This window comes from Athene cunicularia (assembly GCF_003259725.1).
Source record: "Athene cunicularia isolate RWA chromosome 2 unlocalized genomic scaffold, athCun1 chr2_part1, whole genome shotgun sequence".
NCBI lineage: Eukaryota > Metazoa > Chordata > Aves > Strigiformes > Strigidae > Athene > Athene cunicularia.
In genome coordinates this window covers 151,160,712-151,187,507 of record NW_020799095.1, presented here as the reverse complement: position 1 = coordinate 151,187,507, position 26,796 = coordinate 151,160,712, and the positions used below count along the sequence as shown (strand labels likewise).

Below are 26,796 nucleotides of genomic sequence, written 5' to 3'. Positions count from 1 at the left end.
TATGTGAGGGAATTAAATTCTGGGTGAGTTGCGTGAAGGAAATCCCACAGGAGAAGAAATGACTTAACAGCTGATCTGTAGAGCTCTTGCAGCCACCTCTGAAAAAAATGCTGCGATGCCAGTATCAGTTTCATTACACATCTGGGCTTGACTCATCTGCTACAGTAAAAGAAGAAAGAAACCCAAAGAAATAATTAAAGTTCATTATTACATGTATATGAAATAGCATTATTAAAGTATCTACCTCACATTTATTTATAACCTTTCTTCCTGACAGAGCCTGACATGTTTCGCAAACACCACTGAATGATTATATATTCTTTGCCCAAAATCTGAGGATGTTGCTTTGCATTTTATTCATCACCCGTTCAGTCAAAATTTACGTTCCTGAACAATCTGTACATTTTTTTTTTGACATGTCTTTGTGTAGGTACATTACTCATGAGACCTACCAGGCGTATTGAGAGTAAGTCAGGGTGGAAGGGCTCCCATTTCATACTGAGAAAGTCATTTTCTGAGGAGTGCTGGACTGGGAACTGCCACTGCGTGACAGGGTGAGGCTGGAGGAGAGGAATACCACTATTGTCACTATAATCCAATAGAAATGTTTTGGTTAGCAGGATGGTGTTACAAATGATGACACATCCAGGATAACTAAACTAACACGAGTCCTCTTGGAAAGAACCCTGTGACTTTTGGGTGATACAAAATTAAAGCACGTGTCAGCATCCTTGGGAGACTGGCTCAGGATATACCTCAGGAGCTTGTCTCTTAGTTATGATCAGACTGGTCTCATCGGGTTCTGTTTGCCAAATGAGGGCTGAAAATAGATGGAATAGGTATGTATTAGATATGGGCCTTTGGCATATCAGTGCAGCTGTGTTTTTGAGCTGAGCAGCAGCAGGGGTAAAAGCATGGGCAGTGGAAGCAAGTAGAAAGACTCCAGCAGAAAGGTAATGTAAACCCATCAGGGACTTTAAAACGCTGATCCAGATCGATGCTTCTCTGCTGATGGAAAGTGTCACCTCCCTCAGCAGGCAGTGTCAATGGTTCATAGAGTGCTTTCCGTAGAGAAAGTCAGTGTGCAGCCTAACGATTATGATAAAATATGCAGTGATCTTACAGACTCAGTCAGCTTCCACAATGTGGTATAGAAAATACTTGTCCAATATCAACTGTGCCAACAATTTCTTCACTTGCTCTAATCTCAGATCGATAGTTTAGTGTTTATCTGCAAAAGAGAGTTTTTTTCCCATGTTTTTCTTTTACCCTTTTTCCTTTTTTTTTTTTTTTTTTTTTTTTTGTTTGTTTATCTCTATTACTAGAAGTCCCCTGTGGCAAGAAAGTTTCCTATCTAGAAGGTGTGCGGGATGTTTTATCTTCAGAAATTAGTGGCAAATACTTTTCTGAGAGAAGACAGAGAGACAGAGATTTCTGTCTATTAATGGGATTTGCTGCTCAACCACCGTGGACCTTACTCTGCAATAGTTGGCTTGCCTATGGTAACTACAGAGCAACGACAGTAATGCATATGCTTCCCTAATGGCTACACTGGCTTTGGAAAGATTCTCTGCCTTTCTTCTCCCGTCCTTGCATGTGAATTATGTCAGCACTTCTGGAGGTTTCATTTCCTGTGAGGAAGATGTGCAGATGGTCCTATCTCAGACCCTGTCTTACCTGAGTGGGAGATCTGTGCAATCTGGAAGCATCCTGGATCTACGTTTGGCTTCCTTTCTGTTATTTCTTTCCTCTTCATCCCATTTTTCCCCTTTCTGAGCATCTTCTGTGTTCTTCATTCACTCTTGTTAGTTCATGAACTCTTTTTCATTAGTTGTATCTCTTCCTCTGTCACTGTCTCTCCTTCTCCCTCATCTTTTGCTCATGCCATTCCCCTATGTAGATGTTTTGGCAAAGAACTGAGAGCAATGAGCATTGAAGCCATTTCCTTGACACGTACCCCTTTTATAGCATGTGATGTGATCAGTTGCATTTCTGCCCATAACCCTACTATTCTTGTTTAAATTGTGCTTCTTGACATAATGATACCTATTGTGAGACTAACAATATAAATATGCTCAAGGAACAGCTAAGAAAACAAGATAAGTGTCTCCATGCCCAGGGGATGTACACAGGTTGGAGAGTAATAGGGAACATTATGTATTTTGCTCATCGACAATTTTTCAATGAAAGGGAATTTAAAAACTGCAGCAGTTTTCAGCATATTAAGTGTGCGAGGCTGAAGTGAATTGGGATTAGCCTGTGTAGTGACTCCTTTCTCTGTTGTGTCAAACTACTTATAACCCAAGCTCAGTTTATGAAGTTCCTCTCCTCAGTGGGGCCTGTGGAGGATCTCTGCAAATATCGCTCTCTTCATATTTGAAAATTTGAAGGGATATGAAACAGGGTTGATCCAGGATTGGGAGTTTGAATGTCAAAACAGTCTGTTTCTGGCTGGTTTCTACACTGTCCTTTAGGAGAACAGGGAGGGATGAGCATCAGCCTTTGCAACGCAGAAGTACAGTTGCATGTCAGGTAACCAGGTGAAAATGAAAGAAACAGGTTCAGTACAGTTGCTTTGAATAAATAGTTAAATATCATAAAGCTAAATAGAGGTGGTAAATATCTTCTGAGGAGTCATCATGGCAAGGCAAAGGATCAAAAAAGACCCTCTTGAAATCCATGAGAATTTTTCAATAAGCTTCAGTAGGATCAAAATCCACCCCATAGCAACTAAATCCCAGGAACTGTAAGTCTGTTTTCTTGCTGATATTCTTTTTCTTGGCCAGGGTCGCTCTTTGTTGTAACATCAAATCTCAGCTTGGAACATGGGAGAGAGAAAAGTGAAATTTATGAGGAAGGCAACTTTTACGCAGTGGCTTCTCCACTGCAGTACATCCCTCTTGGTCCACACTGGGCCTTCCTTGATTGACTTAAATTGACCTTCAGTCTTTCCCCTGCCTTTTGCATTGTTCTGAGCACTAAATCCTGGAGAAGAAAACACCTCTTGTCTGACCTGACCACATTTCATGGATAATCTCTGTGTTTGTTCTGTAGACTCAATAATGTCTTCAAAAGACACAGTATTGAGCATCTGCTTTCTCCTCTCTCTCCATCACTGGTTTGTTTCTAATGAAATATTTATTAAGGGATTGATATTTGTAGGCAGAGAAGGAGATAATTCATGCGAGCAATCAGCTCTGGGTTAACTGGAGAATGAAAATGTCTTGGACCGTAGCAAAAACTCATAATCAAAGGGCTCCCCAGCTATCCATCAAACAATCAATTACTGTATCCATTAGTCCCCTTTCACCACACATTAGAACAATTTACTAGACATGCTAATGTTCAGGTCATTGCTCCTTAAGGATGAGCAAAGAGCAGAGGCACCTATCGAAGTTTTTATACAGTGTGATCTCATACAGTGTGAATATATAGCTTAGATCACTTCATAACCTCATGGTATTATTAAGTCTATTAAGGACCTGGTCTGTGAGGGAGATGCTGGTTGCCTCCAGGTCTCAGCAGCTGGAGGGAACTTGTAAAAAGAAATTCAGATTTCGTATGGTTTAGCCTTCTGTGTGGTGATATAGAAGGTCATTAATAAATAAGTCACACAACAGTAAAACGGAGGTTTTGTCACTTCTTCGTTGTGCTGACCAGATAATTGCAGACATGTTTTCTACTCTTAAATGTGCCATGTGGGGCAAGGCAGGATATCTCCCTGAAAAGGGAATCCAGGCAGGTTCTAGGGCACTACCCCAGAGCTGTCTTGCTTCACTGTCCTCATCTGGTACCAGATAAATCTAGTGGGATCTCAAACCATGCATAACAAAGGAATCTCTGTTAAATATTTATAGAATCATAGAATGGTTTGGGTTAGAAAAGCCTTTAAAGATCATCCGGTTCCAACCCCCCTGCCATGGACAGGGCCACCTTCCACTAGCCCAGGTTACCCAAAGCCCCGTCCAACCTGGCCTTGAACCCTTCCAGGGAGGGGGCAGCCACAGCTGCTCTGGGCAACCTGTGCCAGGGCCTCACCCCCCTCACAGGGAAGAATTTCCTCTTAATATCTAATGTAATCTACCCTCTTGCAGTTTAAAAACATTACCCCTTGTCCTATCCCTACACTCCCTCATCTAGAGTCCCTCCCCATCTTTCCTGTAGCCCCTTTAAGTATTGGAAGGCCAGTGTAAGGTCTCCCTGGACCCTTCTCCAGGCTGAACCCCCCCAACTCTCTCAGCCTGTCCTCACAGGGGGGTGCTCCAGTCCCCTGTGCATCTTTGTGGCCTATTCTGGACCTTCTTGAGCAGGTCCAAGTACTTCTGATTCTGCTGCCCCCAGAGCTGGACACAGCACTGCAGGATGGTTCTCACGAGAGTGGAGTGAGAGAATCCCCTCCCTCACCCTGCTGCCCACACTGCTCTCGATGCAGCTCAGGACAAGGTTGGATTTCTGGGCTACAAGCGCACATTGCTGGCTCACAGTCAGATTTCCATCCACTAATACCCCCAAGTCCTTCTCCTTGAGGCTGCTCTCAATCCAGCCTGTATTAGTGCTTGGGATTGCCCCAACCCATGTGCAGGACCTTGCCCTTGCCCTTGTTGAACTCCATGAGGTTTGCACAGTCCCACCTCTCCAGCCTGTCCAGGTCCCTCTGGATGACAAATCCCTTCCCTCCAGTGTGTCGACTGCACCACACAGCTCGGTGTCATCGGCAAACTTGCTGAGGGTGCCTCGATCCCACTGTCCATGTCACTGACAAATATGTTAAACAGTGCTGGTCCCAATACAGACCGCTGAGGAATGACACTGGTCACTGCTCTGCACTTGGACATGGAGCTGTTGACCACAACTCTGACTGCGACCATCCAGTCAATTCCTTATCGACCGAGTAGTCCATCTGTCAAATCCATATCTCTCCAATTTAGAGACAAGGATGTCATGTGGAACAGTGTCAAAAGCTTTGCACAAGTCCAGGTAGATTACTTCAGTGTAGATTCCACAGTGTAGGTTTCTACCTTTTAAGGCAATAAGACTTTCTACAGTCAGTTGAGAGAAATAAATGTATCTTAGTGTACTCATCGGAGATAAGTAGGATGGATTGTTCTCTAGGAAAAAAAAAAACAAACAAACAAACCCAAACCCAAAACCAAACAAACAAAAAACCACCACAAAAAACCCAAAACAAAACAAAACAAAACCCAAAAAAACCCAGTACATAGTCTGTGGGGGTTTTGTTGGGGTTTCTTTATTGTTTTGTTTCGTTTCTCCTTTTTTTTGCAGTCTTGCTTGGCCACATCTGGGCATGTGGAATGTTGGTCTCTACTTCTGAGCCTGACATTCAAGGATCCTTTTATGGTCTACAACAGAATCTCATGTTAAGTAGCTGTCAATCTTTCTAATCTGGAGAATAGAGCTCTTATCTCCATTGACTTTATTGACCATGTCTCCGCTGAATATAATGGGAGTCTTAATAAGGAGCTTGGAGGTCAGTGCTTCCAGTATGTAGAACTTGGTGAGGTGGATTTCTAGCAGTTCAATTTGGCTGATGAATTCAAATGAAGATATCTACTGTGCAAACATCTCAAATTAGTGTTAAGAGGCATCCCACTTACACGTCTGTACCTCCAGTTCTGAATCAGTATGTGCTTAATTTATCCTTTGTCTGAATGGGACACTTGACATCTGATAGGACAAACTGGCATCTACCTTTAGGTAACTCTGTTAAGAGCACATAAACTCTTTGGCTCTATTAACAGTTTGTAGCTTCTTAGAACGGCATTGGAGGAAAGAAAAAATAAAAAATAAAGAAAGGGCATAACTTTATTGGGTTGAATTACCTGCTGGAGAAGCCCTCTTCACTGTTTTGAGTAGACAGGGAACAGAAGGAAAAAAAAAAAGAAAATCCCTTCAGACATGTTTCCTGTGGTTCACTGTGGTGCCTTTCTCCCCCAAACATTCATGGAAAGAGAGAGGGGACAGTGCTAATGGGTGTGTGCCTGCACCTATGTGCACATCCATGTGTGTTAGTGAGGAGCTTCTTGTGCAGTGTGAAGTCTTAGGTTACGTGATAAAAATCTCATCTCCAAACACACAAAGGAGCAATACGTTGCATACTAGAAAATACTTGCACCAAGGCATGCGCACATGCTGCTGGAGCAGCTCATTGCTGAGGCCGTAGGTCCTGTTTGCTAAAAGAGTAAATAAAAGAAGAGGCCATGCTGAGTAATAAGTAGTTATTTCACGAGACATGAAGCTTGAGGTGTGATCTAGTCTTCAAAGGAATAGCAGAAAGCTGTCACCTTTCCACTCAGAAGATCCTATTCCAGGGTGGTTTCGGAGCCGGGGGTCTGTTTTGGGGAGTGAAATATGATTCTAATTCACTGAATATCTCCTTGCCTTTCAGAATTAGTTAAGTTCTCCCTTATTACTGTAGGAATGGAAAATGTCCAGATTTGATTCCTTTGAGACTGGGTCAGATAGTTGTTAGGAAAATCATGAGAGGCAACCAATCAGCCAACCAACCGAAGCCCCATGCAGCAGTTTTCGGAGCAGACTTTAACATGTGATAAAATTTCTCCTGGTTTTGGGGTGAAAGTTTCTAACAGAGAAGTGTTTTTATGGCACAAGCAATGAGGTCTTGGAGTTTATACCTTGGGAAGGGTATTGGTATATGCAGACAGAATAAAAGAGAACACGAACAGGGCAAGTAAAGTGATATGAGGTATATAGTCCATAAACATCAGAGGAGAAAATGAGGGAGCTAAATTAAGTAGTCTAGAAGAAAGTATCAATAGAGACATGATTACAGTCTATAAATACTTTCAAGGTGAAAATACAAATGAAGACCAGGTGAATTATTCACCAAGTTAAATGATAGAAGTCAGAATGGGCTGATGTTAGGAAAGAAGCATGTAGGTTAAGTGCTCAAGCTAATAAAGAACAGTTGCGTGGATGATTAATGCCCCATCAGTTTGGAAAGTCAATGGCACAGTGAAAACATCAGTAAAATAAATAATAGTAATAGTCCAATAAAAACGTGCGGTGGAAATAATCTGAATATTTATCTGTGGCCTCTCCTGCCTCTGACACAGTTAAGACATTGCCCTGATGGTAATTGTAACTGGAAAAAATGCACAGTTTTGGGACAATTTTGTTACATGTCACGTTCCAGTGGTGCTGAGCTGAAAACCTTTTAGCATTTTTTATCTTAATCCTTTCCCTGAATGTTTTATTTTGCAGACATTTTAGGTAGCTTTTCAATCCTCCTGAAAGCCTTCACCAAGCCTGTATGCTAATCATGCAGTGTGGGGCTGAGCACTTGAGCTAAGGAAAGGTTAGCGTCTCTGTAAATGTATATCACAGAGACAGCATGGAGCACATGAGGATAATAAAGCCGGTCTGCATCGCTTTCCTTTGCTGGCACTTCCTATTTCTTGTCACTGCTGGGAAGGTTAAATTCACTTTGTCTTGCCCTATGAAGAACTCATACAGGATAAATTAGCAAAGTCCCAAATTCTTCCTATTTCCTTCTCCCTGGACAAACTCATTCAAAAACAAGATTTTGTTCCTTTCAGCGATGTTTGCCACTTCCCATTTTCATTATTTAACTTTTCAAGCATTTTTGGTCACAAATATGTGTCTGTGACTAAATTTACTTACCTTTGGTTTCACTTTCTTGAGATATTGTCTAGATCTGCAATAACTGTAATATCACTATTCCTGAGGAAGAATATAATTTTCTTGCTGCTGTCCTGTTGTTCTTTAAAGCAGTAAATATCCTGACTTCATTTGACTTGAAATTCAAATCGCCACTATTTGTTTTTCTTGCGATTGAAGTTCAGATCCTTAAAATAAAGTTGACTAGTTGTTAAATATTTCCTGTAAAACAGTGTCCTCCAATCCATGTCATCCCTTGCTGTCACAGCACACAGAAATCAGGGCAGGTATTTAATTCCCTTCAGTTTAACCTATTTTTTTTTAAGGTTATTTGTGTGCTAGGAGATTAGACTATGTTAGACGGGGACTATTGCTGGTCAGGAGGAAGAACCAGGCTCATGCCCTTCTGCGTGGGGGTGTCTAGGACAGGTAGGAGGTAAGTTCTGGACTTTAGAAGAAGCACTCTTAGAGGGACAACAGCTATTTCACCAATTTAGTTGAAATGTGATCCCTGTTTCACTGAATGTATATCTTTAGGAAAAAATGCTACAGACCTTTTGATTGCAAAAGCCCATGCCTAACTAGGCTCTGCTGTGCAGGGCTCTGCTCTAATTATACACTTAAGAATACAACACTAGAATCAAATGCTAATTTCCAAGGATCTCCCTTTCCTCCCGGCATTGCCAATAGGATGATTTTGTCCCATGACCTGGAATATACCTGTTTGAAGGGGGGAAAAAAAAAAAAAAAAAAAAAAAGGTTTAGTAGGAAGCATAGGGAGATAAGAAAAGGAATTTCTGTTTCTTAGGTTATATGCTTTCAGCACACCCCTTGTTACCTCGAGCAGATATGTCACTTAAAAGAGACCAAGAAACTTGCTCCCTAAGCAATTCTTTATTGCAGTACACAGAAACAGCAAGTAACATTGGAAAAAAGCTGCTTGGTCTTGCTAAAGCCCTATTTTGTTTTCTAAGTTTAAGAAAAAGCCCATGAAGACGATGCTTTCCTGGCCTTGGGTATTTTTGTGACTCGAGAGGCACAACAGAACCTCTACAGTAAGCATAGACAGATGTGCTCTTCCAGATCCAGCTGAGCTGGCTGAAAACACAACCCAGTCAAGCTGTGTTGGGCTTGTCTTCATGGTTTTCCTAACAGGATGGGAGTTATGATTGCTCCCAAGTCCATCTCTAACAAAACCAGTGGAGAAATATCCATCCACCCGCTTTTAAGGTCACCTACATGTATAAGTGATGTGGGATAAGGGGCGTTCACAAAAACTACACACCAGGATCACTTGCCCAGCTTTATGCTTTGGGAAATAATCTAAAAAGAGACCCTAGAAAAAAAAAAAAAAGTCAGGTGAATCTTCAGTACTACCTGTTTTGGGAAGTAGCCAAACGTAATTATCTAGTCTTTGTTAATGATTACTTCATCATCTTCATGGTGTCTTTGCTTTCCTAAATCTCATTTTATTTCAGATTGTTATGACAGCTTCAGTTCTGGTCAGTTTTGGTCAAAAAGATCAGTTTAATTAGATCTCCCTAGAGATCGAAAGTTTTCACTGAATCTGTGGAAAAGAGAAGCCAAGGGTGAGCCCTTTCCCATGCTGTCTGGCCATGGTGAATGGGTTCACCAGAGGGGTTCACCACAGACTGGGTCACTGAGCCGTGACACCCCGTTGGATAGCAGTACTGTTAGATAGTCCCAAATCGGATTTCTAATAGTTTCATTTCAATTCAGTCAGTGTCTCTTGTTTCACTGCAAGTGGCTGTCATTTTGTATCTTTTAAAAAATTATTACTTTTGTATTTTAATTAAAACCAAAACTGTCCTAAAGAAGAACAATTAAGGGGTTGTGTATAATATTAGTGTAATACCTAACAACCAGCTGCCTGCAATCAGACTTGGATCAATACGCTTTATTGATCTAAATTTACGGGTAAATTAAAAAAAAAAAAAAAAAAAAAAAAAAAAAAAAAAAAAAAAAAAAAAAAAAAGAAGGTTTACATGGCATTGGGGAAGTGTGAACTTTTGTTCTCTTTTTTCCCATCACTGCTGTGCACATGTGAAAGGTCTGTCAGAGACACTTTCTTGCTGAACTTCCCAACTTCTGGGTTTGATCTCTTTGGTTTCTCTGCCGATGTCATGCCATGCAGCGTGTGCTGCTGACTCCAACCCTTCCTTGGAGTGGCTGTTTCTGATGGGTCTGATCCTGCCCTTGGCTCCACTGACTTCATTTCCTCTCTATTGAGAGGTTGCTTTCTCAGGTGGAGAAGCCTCACAGGAGTTACTAATTAATTACTCAGTTTGCCCGGCTCTGACTTTTTTGCTTAATTGTGTTGAGTAAATCACTTTGACTTTATGTTTTCAGGTTACCAGCCTGGGATGACCTTCCTGAGTCAGTTCTGAGTTAGTACTGGAAAAAAAAAAATTGCTGTGAACTGAACCAAAGGGCTGAACATCCTTTGCTATAGAGGACAGACCATTTATGTCTCGATGCCTCATGTGGAAATCTGATACACGTTTTAGCATTTTCTCAGTACAATGTTGGCATTTTTTGAGATGGGACTCTTCTGTGGATGGTGCCAGAAGTTGTGAATTGGTGAATGGATGTTGTCCCATACTGCTGCTGAATACTCAGCCACCACTCTTCTCCTCCTCTCCCACAAAGGTGGAACACACTCTCACAAAGAGACAGAAACCTTGTTTTGTATCTCTATCCCAACCTCATCAACTGACCACCTACCCTGGCAAGACTCAGCAAAGCTCCTCCAGATGGGTGGTGAAAAGCTGCCTCTGATTTTTTCTTCATTTGGGATCAGGCTTTTGGGTAGTAGCTGAAGTATTGTGAATGCAGACAGTGTAGGGGCTGTAAAACAGGCAGGTATTTTGTAGAGCTGTCACTAAATGAGAGTGTTCCTCAAGCCCGGGCTGTGAACATTTGCTTGGACACTGAGCAGTCCACTGAAACCCTTCCAAAAGCCAATAATTAAAAGAGATTAAAAGATTGATGCCAAAGAGGCTTTGTGGGAGTCAACCATGTTTCTGGGAAAAAAAAAAAGTGGCTGAGCATTCCAAAAGAAAAATACAAACCCCAAAAGCAGTCAATTCCTTGAAAGAAAAAGACATACTTTTTATTTCCAGCATCTTCCTGCTATTCCACTGCTCCACACTACAAAGTGGCACAGTGCCCGTGCTGGGGGTTGTCTTTGCTGCAGAAAACCAAGCTGCATTTGGCTCTTGCCTCCCTGTGAACCCAGAAAAAAACTTCTCACTTTTTTTTTTTTTTTTAATTTTCCCACTAGATGGGTGTTAACGAGTGAGCCAGCATCTCATTCTCCTTTTTGTTTGCCTTTCGAGCAGGAACCTGCTCACCAGCTGTGCCACACATACGTCGGGAGGCAGAGACAACACAGTCCTTTCTAGACAGTTGATGTGTCTGAGAGTTCCTGTCCATTTACACAAACGCGGGGTGCTTCAGATGTTCAGCAAGGGAGCTGCGAGCAGGGGAGTTTTCTTCTAGCATCAGGATCCAGGGACGACATACAGTGCAGCTCTCAGAGAGCAGTGACAGCCAAAACACGGTGTCAGCAGCAGAGTTGTGCAGAGAAGGAGAATGATGAGGATATAATTCAGGCAGCTAGAAGAGGGCAGGAACAGCTTTAGCAATGTGATGCGATGGTATAAAAATATTGGTGAATTCTCTCCTTCGTGACAAGTCTTAAAGAAATGTTTATCCGCTTGCTTGGCATGTATAGAGATGCCACCTGAAGACAGCGCTAGCGCAGGCAGTGGGCTTTGAGAAGGATGGGTGTAGACATGTGACTTTAGTCATTCCATGAAATGGGTTTGAAAATAAAAGGATGTGAGATTAGAGAGGGGGAAAATTTATACCTGGTTTCACCGTCGCTGTTCTATTTTACATCGCCACGGGGCTGTCTGTTTGCATGGTAGATAAAGTTGCCAAATCAATAGAAAAGGAACAGGACAAACTGCCCCTTCACTTCCCTTGTGGGGCATCTGTAAAAAATCAAGCTTGGTGAAAATACATGACAAAATGTCGCCCTCACTATAGACTGAAGTTTGCCCTAGAAGCTGATGCTATCCATGAGATAAATATCAGGCCATTCCTCCTAAATTTGGTCTTCACCTTGGGGTGAAAATATGCTGTGCTTCTTAAAAGCACGTCAGTTATCAGAGAGCTAAATCTCAGGCCCCTGGCTTATTTTCTTTTTTTCTTTTTCTACCACAGACATGTCATTTAATTCTCTCACCCTGAGTACAGTAAGATCGACTCTGAACTAGAGCAACCCTAGGTGATGAGGTCATGATTGCTCAGAATGAATTTGGTGAAGTAATAAAGTCTTGAAGGAAAATAAAGAAGAAGAAAGCAGTAGGAGGTATGAACTAGGTACTCTGTTACTGAGTCTATTCTAGTTCCAGGAAACTAAGTGGATTTTCTTAGTCTTCATAACTGCAGAGACTTGAACGATTAGATTTGTAAGTGCTGAAAAGCGAACTAGCAAGATAGTTTCTACTGTTATATTTTCCGTAAAATTAGTAATTTCTTGCAGATCCCATAGCAGGAAGCTGGTCGAAATGGTAATTTTCTTGCCTAATTTCAGGTTCATGTAATTCAAAAGTAAACAACTTGATCAAGAGTGAAGACAGAAACACATGAGAGATTCTAGTTAATTTAAATAAAAACGCACTTCAACCCGTCCCTTTATGCTAATTTCCTCATGCTGGTTTTTCTCATGCTACATTGGTGCAGAGTAATCAAATTTACATAACTGAACACATTTCTGTATTTGCCCATGTTAGTGATGCATGCAGGAAGGATTGAAAATATCCCACTTAAAAGTTGCCCTTGTTACAGCAAGTTTTAAAGTGCCCGTGTTCGAGTGATGGAAAGGAAGAGCAAGCAACGGCTAATTTGTGATTGCATTTTTTTTTTCCCCCCCGTGTTGTTGTGGGAAGCACCTCTCGGAAGATAACAGAGCTCAGGTTACCAATCACTGCTGCGATCTTCTGTGTGAAAGATAATGCAAAGTTGTAATATCACTATTTCACTCCTCTAAAAGATTTAGAAGTCCCCGGCTGCTTGTTCTGTGCCTGCCGGAGGCCTTTCTACCTGTAATTGCTTTGGGCTTTCGCTTGGCTAGATACGGCTCTAAATCTCATCGAGTCTGCAAGGTTAGTTGTTTCGGAAGGATGGTTTGAGAAAGATCATCTAATCCGATTTATCTGTCTCCTTAACCTCCCTGTACATTGTAGATAGGCAGGCCGAAGTGGCTGCTCTGTGCCGTTTTTGTCCCGGACAGCTTGCAGTGCCAACGTGCTATTAAAAATGTGTCAGGCACAGGCAGGCGGCGTAACTACAGCAGTATTCTGCACAGTGGCCCTCCATGTAAAGTATTTTATTGATCTTTAATGTAGGCACTCCGGCCTCATTATTCTACATGCAATAAAATGTGAAGCTCTAAGCCTGGATGCTAGTGAGAATAGGATAACCTCATAAAGTGTAGCCTGGCTGTTTATATGTCTATACATACTATAAAACAAGAGATAAACATCTCTGCATTTGCATTTTGTTTGAAAGCCAGAGCCAAAATGTTACCCAAGGAGATGTGATAGCTTGGAGGAGGTGTGGGAGGTGTGCTGATTACTGCTTGAGCTGGCCATATCCCTGCTGGAGGTGCAGAGGCTTCTGGAGATGGGAGAAGACAGAGCAACCTTGCTTGGTTTACTACCTGAGTCATGTAAGAACTCTAAAATAATCTGTTTTCGTGGTTGCAGATTTCCTTGGAACAACCCGCAGTATGTAGTACAAAATTAGCTTATGTGAGTGAGGCTTCTTTTGCCTGTACTCGTATAAACTTAGAGGTAACAATGAATGCACCTCAATCCCAGAGAGATCTGGAGGGGCTGGAGCAAGGGCAGAGGAGGGCAACGAGGCTGGGGAAGGGCTGGAGAATCAATCCTGTGAGGAGCCAGGGAAGGAGCTGGGAGTGTTCAGGGTGAGGAGGAGGAGGCTGAGGGGAGCCCTCATCCCTCTCTGCAGCTCCTGACAGGACATTGCAGAGAGGCCGGGGCTGGGCTCTGCTCCCAGGGGATCAGGGACAGGACAAGAGGGAACGGCTGGAAACTGCCCCAGGGGAGGGTCAGGCTGGGCAGGAGGAGAAAATGTTTCCCAGCAAGAGTGGTCCGAGAGTGGAACAGGCTGCCCGGGGAGGGGGGAGTCCCCATCCCTGGGTGTGTTTAAGGGTCGTTCAGATGAGATGTTCGGGGATGTGGGATAGGGGAGAACTTTGTAGAGTCGGGCTGAGGGTTGGACTCGATGATCCTGAGGGGCTTTTCCAACCTGAGTGATTCTGGGATTCTGTGAATTCATGAACTGTGCCGTGCATATCAAAGGCAGCCTCAAGTGTCTTACAGCCAAGTGATGATGAGGACATGTCCAACTGCTTGAAATGTCCATGTGAATGGAGGAGTAGCCAGAAAATAAGAAACCTGTGTTCCTTCTATTCTCCAGAGTTAGATTTTCAGTCAGTTCAGGAGACCCACCTTCCCCACTTTGAAGGTACCAGCAGCTCTGTCATAACTATCCTAAGATACTCCAGTAGTATCCTCTTCCCATCTTTTCACACACAGTCAGAAACGAAACCCTCTTCTCCTGGTTGAAGTTGGAGTGGATGGAGATGATGTAGAAATGGCTTCACATTGTCTAATTTCGGGCTCAATTAAGTCTCCTTTTCAACTACCTTCATGCCAAAGGTGAAGGTAGAAGTGTGAATGTCTTCCTCAGCTCTTCATCCTCCTCTCCCTGTAGTGTGTCGTTGATCTGGTGGACAGTCTGTAAATCCAGATGCAATAAATTTTAATTATTTACAACTACTTCTACAGTTATTTTTGGAAAGACTTTGAGAGGCCCATCTTATTGCAGCTGTCACTGGGCACCTTAATTATCTGACTTGTAACTAACCTGAGCTGGAGGGAGTGCATGTTTGTCTCCCTCTTCCTCTCTGTCGTATCATTTTTCTTTATATCTTCAAGGTTTTGATGAGGTGTGGGAGAGAAATTTTCCTTTGAAATCACTAAACATTTCACAGGCAGTAAGAGCCATTTCTCATCCATCTCCAGTCAACATTTTCGTGTCCTTAGTTTCTGATGAGGGATCAATCCTGTAATGAGCAATCAGAAAGGACATAATTAAATTTAGAGATGTAAGAGGGAGCTACAGAACTGAGACGGTACCAGCACACATCTTACTGCTACAGGAGATTCCCTGACTCGTTGAAGATGAACTCCAAAGTCTGGTTGATGTTGTAGTAGGTAGGGTACACGTTAGATTTCTGCTTCTGGGTGGAATAAAGACCATATAGGAACTAGAAGAGAGGTCATTTCATTCCCTTGCTTGGTAATTTTATGTGACACGGGTTGTAAAACTTGTGATATTGCTGTGTACAAGGAGAAGAAATTGTGTGTGTTAACGCTCCTCTTCTGCCCTTCTAACATACAGATGGGGAGTGAGGCAGGTGTAGAGCTGGGAGAGGGTCATTTTTGGAGGGGTCTCGGACACACAGCATCTGATGCAAAGATTTTACTGCCAGTAAAGTGCAGGTACTGGCAGAAGTTGTCACCATCCAGATAAAACTTTTTTTTTTTTTTTTTTTTTCCCTTTTCTCTATCAGCAGCTGCATATAGCATCTCTCCATTGGTAGAATAAATCTGATAAAAAAATGTAGTTGTAAGCAGCAATGATTTTATCCTAGTGAAAAGATTTTATCCAACAGAAAAAATGTTGTGCCTGGGCATAATTTTTCAGATATGATGAATAACAGCATAGTATGACTCTCAGTCCTAAGAATTTAATTTTAAAAGAACTACTGAACATATCAGATATACTCAACTTTTTCTCTCCTATCATTTTTTTCACAGGCAGACTTTGGTTTATAGATACATCTTGACAAAAAAATCTGCCACAGGCAAATTTCAACAAAAGAGCAACTTCAAACACATCCAATTAACAATTTATGAAAGGAAATCCAACAGAAAATTACACAGAGATTCACAGGGCATAAAATTTAGCACTAAATCAAATTTAATGCGGAAATGCCTGTATTGGGAGTTATGGCCCCTTCCAGTGTGTTGTCAAAAGGAACTTTATCTGTGGAGGCTCAGCGAGTGCCCTCCGTCATATCTTTTCGGGCTATAAATAAAATATTTTGTCAGACATGGCAATAAGCACAACTCAACAGGGAATGAAGACCACTGATAAACCAAGCTACCTGCAGTTTTCAATCAGAAGTATTAAAAGTCATTAGATTTCTTCACACTTTCAAATCTAGGATTTGTTTATCACAGAAACGAGGGGCTCCGTACCATCAACAAACACAAAAATCACTTTTAATTTGTTAGCACAGCCAGCCGCCGTACATGCCCCAATAGCAAGTCATGGTGACTATATTTAATGTTACTACGGAGCCATTTTTATGTCTGGAAGGAAATTTCAGTCCCCCTGCATCCTGTTGTTTCCTGATTTACTCACTCATTCAGTAGCCGTGGTTGGATTTTCTTGGAAAATATTAAGGATACAAATTCACGTAATTGCCTTCAGCAGCTCTGAAATTAACTTAAGCCACTACTTTGTTTAGAGAAAAACATCTGTGTCTAGACCATTATCTATTTAAACACATGAATAGCCAGCTTTTGTGAGAGATGACTGAGCAGAATTGCACTATCCAGATTATTTGGGGAGGGCCTGGTATTTACAGATACCAGGACCAACAAGTGGGGATGACTAATAAAGTTGACACAGGCCAAGATCGAGAGTATTTGTGATACAACTGTGCTATTACACGGACAAATATAATTTGAGGAGCTGGTTGCTGTATTGCTGTCTCTCCTGTTAACCCTGTGCTCCCACATCAGAACAGAGCAGGAAATGTTTCAAATTTTGTAAATTTGTTATCTTCCACTGAAACGCAGATCTGTGTAGCGAAGCGTGGCTTTAAGTGTCCATTCATGCGCGTTTAGGTCCACGGCACAAGTGTCCTTGCTGCGACCGTAATACAAAAATGTCATTAAATCACTGTTTTCCCTCTTCAGAGGGCAGACACTAAGGCTCTTTCAGCCTACTTGGCATTGTGGATAACGGCCTCTGCATGTCCTAGATAGCCCTCTGGTGAAGATGAGAGGACACCTCTGTCACTATAAATGAAACATTAGGATACCCCAAGGATTTTTTTTCTTGGATCCATTAATACATGCTTTTGGCACGGAAACACTCTACCAGATAAGTTAGTGTCCAAGGCACGTAATAATTAGCGAATAAAACACCCCTAGAGTATCTTAATCCTATTAAAATGTGTCTTTTAAAGTGTAAATGAATTTTTAACTTAATTTTAAATGATGATTTTCTTCCTGTAACACGCTCTTTCTCCGTAGATAACAGATCCCAGGAAAGCAGAAAATGAAACAAAGATGTTAATGACAAAGATTTTAACCTTCTGTTTATATTTTTGAAAGACACTTGACTGTTTGCTGCCGATTATTCTGTTTGCCTCTACTTCTTCCATCACCCCACTTCCTTCAGCACATTGTATAATTTTCCTTGTCTGCAGCTAGACGATGGTGATAATAACAATGAAATAATTGTGTAATGCAAAGTCTAGGTTTAGACAACTGAAAAAATTCTTTAGCTTCTATATGAAGAAATTATGCGCTTTTTAAAGAATGAGAGAAGAGTTAAAGAGATAAATCAGCATTTCTAGAGCCCTGATGCTCTTCAAAATTTAGCCTCCAAGGCAGAGCTCTAAGCAAGCAAGAAGTAAGATACATTCTAAGTGGGTTTTGTTTTTTTTTTTTCCTCATCCCCTTGCCTCCCTCACACATTCTCGGTCAGACTTCTCATTCTTGCTGTCGTGGTTTGTGGCATTGTTTCCACTGCAACTTCCACTCGAGTCCTCCCAGTTCTTCCAGTTCTTTCAGCAAACTGCCTGATGGCCTTGCTTCCTATTCACTCTGTGGGAATTCAGGGCATTTAATATCTTTGAAAATTTAGCCAGAGCAAGACGGCAAAGCCCTTTATTTCTTAGGCGTAACTCATTGAGAATCCCCAATGTTTGTGCCTCAGGTAAGACCAGATTCAGAGAATTGATCATCTCCCTTAATTCTTGTGCTTGTTTTTTCCCGTAGCTTTCAGAGACTTTGAGGACGTTCAGGTCAAGAATGTGCTGTAGCGAATGCCATTTCTTCTTTCAACTTCAAAGCATTGGAAGCACTGGATTGCTTTTTTAATTGTAACTTTTGGTTAGGTATCAAGGTTCAGCTCAAGGCCAGTTTAAAGGACCATGTGAATTCTATGAAGTGAAATACTCATGCAGTTGTAGGATTGGAGTCTTCAGCAATACCTATTAGTTTAGAACTTGAACTCAGCCTCCTGATTCTCCAAACCAACCTTGTGTCAGTTAATTCTCTGAGTCCGGTCTAGACTGAAACTAATGTCTTTGTAGGGACAGAAGCTAAAGACTGGGAGGAGAAGAGCTTGTTAAACCTCTGCCCCTACTTGCAGTGTAGATGTAGCTGGATCATGAACAGGCTCTTAAAATCTGGATCTGAGTACAAGCACAACTCTCAAAGGCAGTATGAACATCTAGCTACCTAGAAAATGGTATCCAGTGTTTCAGCAAAATCAGGGCAACTCTACAGAGTGAACACCATGAAACTGTGAGTTGCTCAAACTGATGACTGCAGTCCCATTGCTATAGTGATTTTCCTTTTATTTTTTTTTTTTTTTTTAGCTGTATTTAATCTCCTAAATTGACAAAATAGCATCCTTTGTTATGCTGAATGTTGCAAGTTGGATCATAAAGTCTTCAACACAAATGCATAGGCTTTATGTCTGCCTGAAAAAGTATCTAATTCCAGGAGAATTTGCAGGAAAATCAACATGGTAAATCTGTCATTTTTCGGACGCATGTAAATGTTTTCTTCTGTCAGAACTGTTGTAAAATTGAAGTTGGTTGCTGGGGCTCAAGTGTAGCTCAGGAGATCTGGCTTCAGGTCCTAACACTTTCTTCAAGACTTGATATGTTTCCTCTCATGTAACTTCTCCTCTTCACCTTTTCTCTACTGTTTTTGAAATCCGTTGTATTAATATTTTGTTTTCGGGGGAGAAGACTCTGTATAACTGGACAGGATTTACATTGCCTTTGCTTTCTTTCCATTCTCCCCACTCAGCAGAGCCCTAGGACTCCCTTCTCTGACCTACCTGATGATGAGAAAATCTTTAATGGAGGAGATGGTGTGGGGCAGAACCAGAGCCAGGATCAAGCCTTGCTCTCGGAAATCACAGAAGAGGATCTGGAGGCCATCCGTCAGCGGGAAGAGGCCATTCAGCAGATTGAGGTCAGTAAACTTCTCCTGTCATGGGCTTGTGGGCTGGAGGCGCAGATTCCTTGTGTTGTGTGTTGCTCAACATGATGAAAGAAACCCTGATTTATATTGCCAGTACAGCGTCACTAAAAATGGGAGAGATTATCAGGTGTTTCTAAACATGGAAATCAGTGGCAGAAGGAAGAATTAGAAATCCATATGACCTGTAATGAAAATGACAAGAATTAATTAATGTTTGTGGGCTAATGTGTTTTTTTTTTTGTTTGGGGTTTTGTTGTTTTTTGTTTTGTTTTGTTGTTTGGTGTTTTGGTTTTTTTTCAGTGAGTTTTCCACAAGAGAGTCTGTAGTGAAGTAGTTTAATTGAGCTTGGTTCTGCAGCAAAACAACTTTCTTGGTGCGCGCAAACTCGAAACCGGAATTTGTCACAGGCAGAAAATATTCAGCTTTACCATTAAAGAGAATAATAGGTCGACAAAAGGAAATAACTTGTTAACTTTTTCAAATAATTCAATATTTTTTGCTTTATCAAAGTATTTGAATGTTCTTAATGTAGTTAAAAGAAGACATACTATTTTTATTCCCTCTTTTTTAGAAGTGCTATAAATAAAATATGAAAAAAAGGAACAAAAAGAGGTCTGAATAAGTTAAACGTCCCACATTTTTCTTTTTATACTTCTCTTTTTATGCTTTGGGGAAATTCTTGTTACTCAAATTTAACCAATAAATGAGTAAAACCCAGAACATTTTAAATCTTTCTAATTTGTATGCTTTTACAGGCCTAAACTCAAGATGAACCAAAACAAAGAGGGCTTCAGAATAATCAGAACATTTAATTAAGGACTATACTTTGTCCTTTAATTAGATTGAGCTAATTTTATCAGAATGGATTTTGGCTGCAGTGTGGCAGGAGTTGTGATTGAGTTAACAGTGCAAAAAGGGGACAAACGTTCCTGCTGTAGACTGGCGCTTTGAGGCTTTGACCTCTGCAAGCAGCGACAGCCTCATATGATTCAATACTGCAAGAAATTTTTGATGGTTGTACAGGAGTGAGTTGAGGTTAGTGTATGTCTAACTTCTGTCATAACAGAAATTGAGAATGCAGAAATTTGCTGAGTAGAGATGATTGAGCTTTGTGGACTTGCATATGGATTACTAGGGATGGAAATGTGAAAGAATATTCTCACACTGAGTATCCTTGGGTGTTAATTGTCCTTTCATTCTTGAGAAATCTCTTTGCATCCACCAGGACAAACTCTAGGGGGAACTTTGGTGAAAGAAAAATTAATGTTTTGGGATGTACCAGCACTTTGATGTTCAAGAAGGATAGTAGCCAAGGTATTTCTGAAATGATGTTGTGGACCATGGTCCTTCTGTTTGAAATATAGTCACGTTTCTTCCATCTTTATGTTGCTCCCTGTCCTCCTCAGAAAAGAAACACATTTAATATTTGCCCATTAGGCAGTGGAGAATGACAAGCCCCAAACCAGGCTCAAGCACACCAACTTTGAAAAATCAAGAGGTGCAGTCGTACCTCCTTGGAGAGAACCTTATTTTTCTCTCGAAATCCCATTTCTGTGCCACAATCTGATATCTCTGCATTGGCAGCACTGGGTCACGTGGTCACGGTGGGGTACTTCAAGTGAGTGAAGTGAACCTAGTCCTGGACTTACATAACTTCTAAATAAATGCAGTGCTCATGCATTGTGTAGGTCGTGTATCTATTGCTTTGGTGGATCCTGTCTGCCTTTCTGCCTAATATGCATTTACCTCTGAATAAAGCAGTTAATAACTTACTCAACCTAAGCAGTTAATATCATTCAGCCTTCTGCTTCTTAACAACGTGCACTTTCTTTTTGCCTTTTTCCCCATTTCTCCTGCATCCATTTTGCGTTGCTATCCGAGATCCACGTTCATCCTGTAAGGACGACTGCATTCCATAAGCATTATTTAAAATGTAGCTTAAACGTTTCTCCTCAGGAGGAAAACATTTAGGACCAATAGTATTTTATTTAACATCTCTTTTGAAAGAAGTATAATGAAAGTGAAATGGATGTTTGGACTCCGTCATACCTCTCCCCAGCTGTATTTGAATAAACAGATGGTACTTTTAAATCATTTTCACTGGGTTTTGTTTTTCTGTTTGTTGACCCACGTGAACGTATTTCTTGTGAAATGACTCATCTTGCACATTAAAACTTCCTTGATTTCATTAGAAGTGGTGGGTATGCAGAGAAGGGACTCACTGAGCTCATAGTCACCCTTACAACTTTTTTTCCAATATGTTTTCAAAGCCAATAAGTAACCAAGAAGGTTAAAAGGAAGCATTATTCCTAACCGTCAGACACAACTAAAACCAAATTTATTGCCAAATTGATGTATAGCATTTGTTCTCATTTGCTCTTTGGGGACCAGAAAGAAGAATAGAGCTGTGCAAAACATATCTTATTCAAGTAGATTGGTCTTGCTGGGATTTTTATGTTTCTGCATCTATAGCACCAGGAACATGTAGATCTTAATCAGCACAGAAGAGGTCACAGAGCATTGCTAGAACATGATGTCCTCTGGGCTACACCGATTAGCACACAACAGCGGAGAAGCTCATGGTGCTGGTACCAGTAATAGGCCTTTTTTTTTTTTTTTTTTAAGAGGCATTGGATTTGCCCTCTTTGCCAGAACAGATATAAAACCTTTTTCATTGCTAAAGAAATGAGGAAATAAATTCTCTTCCCGCTTTGTGTCCTGAAAAACAGATATAAAATTGTGCCCATAATAGACATCTTCTTAATGTTCCAATGACTCTTTCCCACTTGTGTGTTTTCCACATCTCCAGAATCTCTTCAGATGTTCAGGTTAATGGGACATTGTTCTTTGTCATGAACCTCCCTTGAGGCACTTTTCAGCATTCACAGTTTCCACCTAGAAAGGTAACAGCCATGTCAAAAGTTCAGCTGGCTGTTCATTTTATTTAAATGTGCTTCTTTTGCTATTGCTTGCAGATTAAAAATAGAGAAGTCTGCAAGGGAGATGTCTCGCCAAAACCTTACATTTTGGATAAAGATCTTTATTGCTTGGAAATGTCAAAATCTGGTAGGACACAGCAGCCTTGACACAAGTGTTATTTCTTAAAATATTGCTTTGAACTGTTATATAAAACCTATTTTAACTTGAACTGTATTGGCAGTGAATAATAGATGCCATAACAACTTTATATATAGCACTATAAAATGTGCCATCAGAAATACATGAGCTGAACTGTAATGTACATTGTCAGTACTCAGTGCTGGCACAAACTCTGTCATAGCAAATATATATAATTTAGCATCCCGTGCCTTTCAATGGTACCTGTGGTCATGTGAAAAATGGAAGGAGATAAAACTTTGAGAAGAAATGGATAACCATTGAATGGAGAACTTCAGAATTTCATCTTGGGACTGGAAAGACCTATAAAAAAAGATGCTAAATGCCATATTGATTCAGAAAGCCCCAAGTGATCGTCCGCATGCAGACTGCTTCTCCAGAGGTGATGAGAAAGGATGATGAGACCGGACCCCACCACCGTTTCCTTGGCATCCCCACCAGGTTATCTCACCTCTTCCACAACCCTTTTTCCTTTCTTAGAGCAGCCTTCCATCCCACTGCTGTGCTTCGCTGGCTGGTAACACAGCAGTGGGCATTCTCCTGCCATGGAGAGCGGGGAATAGCAAAGACAGAGTATACCAGGGAAAGGGCAGATTTGGAGAGCAGGGCTCGTACAGGGGACAGTTGTCCCTGAAATAGCAAGGTTCACTTCATCTATCCTGACTACCCTACAACCCCTTTTTCTCTCTGCCCTCACAGGAGGAGCAGCAGCAATCAGAGCTCAGTCCACGGAGATAGGCAGCTGCCCATTTTGTCAGCTCCGAAACCCGACACTGCCAGGACTAACCACATCACCCCTCAGACCTGAAAACCAGCAGATGCCCGTCAGTTTACACAGATAATTGCAGTTACCAAATTACTTAGCAGTCAGGAAGTCAGTTATTCAGATCAAATGACAAGGTAAGTCTAGCTGAAACACAGTTTAATGATTAATCACTGCTGGATGGTCAGACGTGCAAACTGGAGACCCTCAGATGCAGATAACCCGTGCAGCTGTGGAGAGTGGTGCTAGGAAAGCGTTTGGAGAAATTAGTTCATGTGTCAACTCTGCCATCAAATCCTAATGTGCCCTGAGCACTGATCATAGAGATCTTAAGTCGCTGACCTATAAAACAAGGCTGAAAACTTCATCCTACATATCAGAGGGAGTCGGGACAACGAGTTGTTTGTCATGTTCCTTCCTCATTTCGGCCTGAAGACACAGTAAGTACAAGAAGGATCCCCCCTGCTCCCTGGGGTATTTCCACAAGTTTCCATGTCTTTCTTTTTGTATTTATGCAGAACTTAGGCATTATCTTGGCTGACGTGAAACGATGGACAGTTTTCTCCAGTAATATATGCTCATGCAGCATGAGAGCCGCTATGGTTTGGTGATGCTTTGCTAAATTTTGGCCAGTGAGTGTATATATGGCGAGAATACCTTCATCCAGTTTCGAATCATAGCTTGAGGATATCCTAAGAAAGCAAAACGCGTCAACAGAGCTTCATTTTAGTTGATGTTTCTCTTGGCAAAAGAGAAGGAGAGTTGGATGGGGTGTGTCAACAGGTGTGAGGGAAATGCATTTATTTTTAGGAAATGTTGTTCCCTCTGGGTCATTGTTGAGAAATGTTGATGTTCATTCCCTGTCTGTTTTGAAGAGGAGTGATAGATGCCAGCCTCCACGCCTGTCAGTCAAACATTTGTAAGCAGACAGAAAACGAAATACAATAAAAAAGAAACAAAACAAAACAAACAAAAAAAATCCCCGCAGAGAGCATGTCAGAGTGGTTTTGTTAGTTCAAACATGTTCCTTCTTCACTCATTACTATGTATCATTTCTTGCTGAGGGATATTTTCAGTAAAATTTCTCACTGATGCTAGCAGTTTAGGAGGTTTAATGCAAGCTATTTTATATCTTTCATCAGCTTCAATAGTCCAGGGTTTTGACTTATGAGGGCTCTGCCTGCCTCTTCACAGGGACTTTTCAACTCAGAGTAATGTATAAATAACATGATATCATGACAAGCACTGTAAGTGAAAGATCTGGTGCTTCATGAGTGTCAAACAGCACTCTTTTCATGGCAGCATGGCGAAGCCTAATTATCATGAGCAGCAGAGCTGCCTGCGAGGTTGACATGGCCATCTCTGGGACTCGGTATTGAGTTGTTCCCTAAAGAATCCACTTGAGTATTTTGGCCAGTCTAATTTAAAATGACCCGAGCAGTAGGACTGCCACCATTTATTTCGGGAGACTATTTCACGGTCCAGCAGGCTTCAGTGTTGATGAAATGCTTCCCTCTGTTCTTGCTAAAGATCCCTTTCTCATTCTCATCTCTTTACACCTAGTGAAACTCTACTGGACCCCGCAAATAATTCTTCTTCCCCTTTGGCTTTTAAACTCCTCAAATTCTAACAGTTATCCTTCTCTTCACAAGTCAGTCTCTCTTGCTTTTCAGTCACTTCAGTACTCTGTTCTCAATTATTTCCCATTTGTTAGCTCCTTTCTCCCACAGCAGCAGATCGTATATAGCATCCTGGTGTTGTACCGAAGCTGCAGCGAAGAAATGTGTAAAAATCCCCATGGTTCCATTTCAGAAGTTACAAGAGCTGATGGAAAATTTCCCGATAATTTCTACACTAGCAAATTAAAGGGTACCAAGGACACTAGAACTGACTCATTACACTTCTAAATTCTAAGAGCATATCCTGGCACACTTTTGACCCAGATTAACCAGTGCTTGCCCAATTATTGACACAGTTGGAGAGTTAACATGCTCTCCATAGCAGTTTTGATGCAGCCACCTTGTTCAGAGAGTGAGGGGACTTAATGATGCGGGTGCAATGAAGTGCATACCTGCAGTTTCAATGCCTGAGAACAGGCATCTTCCACCTTCTTGTACAGCTGCAGCCCTATTGATCTGGTGATTTGATCATAAAAATTTCCTTTAGTCTTCACTGACATTTAGGGAAGAGGAGAAGGAAGGAGAATTAAGGGTAAATTCTGCGGGAAACTGGGCAAGCCTGAGGGCAAAATAAGGGACATGTGAAAATAACAGCTGGCTTCTTTGAAAATGTGGAGAAGCCTTAGCAAGTATTGAGAACAAAAAGCAGTCTGTCCCAGCAGATGTGCCGTGACCGTTTTCACTGCATATTGATTTGCCCATGCGTCCCCTCTCTGTCCCCTTGTGGCCTCCACAACTTATGCGTTGCTCAAAAATGAAATTACTTGCCTTCATGTCAAAACCCTTCATAGGCCATCTCCACATCCTTAACATGTTGCCAATGTTGTGACAGTCAGCACTGAAAACTTTTAAAATTGGAGTTTCAGAGGCTCTGCCCTGAAGGGGCCAGTGCTGTTTTGGGGTTTTCAGTGTCATTTTGACTCACTCCCTGTTTCACTGCGGAAGATGCTCTCTCAAGCATTGTCATTAAACATGTGCTAGTTAACTTCCAGGTTTCTTTATGAAGCAAGTCTGCTTCAGGTGTGTCTATTCAAATGTTTTGGCTATGAGAAAGGCAGATTGAGAATCATGGAATAAAATCATAGAAATATTTAGGAAGGAAAAGACCCTTGAGATCATTGAGTCCAACCATTAACATAAGAATGTCAAGTCCACCACTAAACCATGTCCCTGAGTCTCTTTTAAATACCTCCAGGGATGGTGATTCAACCACTACTACCCTGGGCAGCCTGTTCCAGGGCTTGAGAACCCTTTCAGGGAAGAAATTTTTCCTAATACCCAATCTAAACCTCCCCTGGTGCAACTTGCGGCCATTTACTCTTGTCCTCTCACTCGTTACTTGGGAGAAGAGACAGACACACAACTGGCTTCTACCTCCTTTTGGGTGGTTGTAGGGAGCAATAAGGTCTCTCCCAAGCCTCCTCTTCTCCAGGCTAAACCCCCCAAGTTCCCTCAACCACTCCTCACAGGACTTGTGCTCCAGACCCTGCCCCAGCTCCGTTGCCCTTCTCTGGCCACGCTCGAGTCATTCAATGGCCTTTTTGGGGTGAGGGGCCCAAAACTGACCCCCCTCAGCGAGGAGCGGCCTCCCCAGTGCCGAGTGCAGGAGGATGATCCATCCCTTCCCTAGTCCTGCTGGCCACACTATGTCTGATACAAACCAGGATGCCATTAGCCTTCTTGGCCACCTGGGCACACTGCTGGCTCATATTTTGTTGGGAATTGCGCAGTTGTGTTTACGTGTTGTGTTTTAGTTCACTTTCTGGAGCACTCCCAGAGCTCACAAAATCAATTCACCTGGGAATAAACTCCATTAAAAGATGTACTGCAAGCTTCTACTTCAAGGACTCTGACCAGTAATAGACATTTAGTCCATAGTAACAGGCTGGAGCTTGTGTGGAGTAAAATTCATGGACACTTTGCATATTGGGTTCCCAGCACCGGCTGTTTTTCTCTGTACATCTGCAATACTTGCCAGCACAGGTACAGGCTTAGTTCTTTCCAGAGCAACTGAGAAATAATCTGCTTCTCGGTCTTCTCCAGAAAGCCAGTTTAATTACATATTGCCTTAAGTTTGGCTTTTTCCATGCAGAACAGTTCCTAATGCTGCTTGAAAGTACCATAGACTTCTTTTATCATGTCCTAGAACCCATAACAT

At 41.7% G+C, this 26,796-nt stretch overlaps 1 protein-coding gene across 6 annotated transcripts in view; it reads left to right on the top strand.

Annotated features, from left to right (window-relative positions):
* TSNARE1 (t-SNARE domain containing 1) overlaps window positions 1-26,796 on the top strand; it is a 505,053-nt gene that overhangs the window by 244,689 nt on the left and 233,568 nt on the right. For 5 of the 6 annotated variants that reach the window (XM_026843158.1, XM_026843156.1, XM_026843155.1 and 2 more), the window contains one exon: window positions 18,903-19,070. In XM_026843158.1, the coding sequence (XP_026698959.1) occupies window positions 18,903-19,070 (168 nt within the window). The remainder of the gene's footprint in view (window positions 1-18,902; window positions 19,071-26,796) is intronic. The other variant, XM_026843161.1, reaches the window with a different exon arrangement.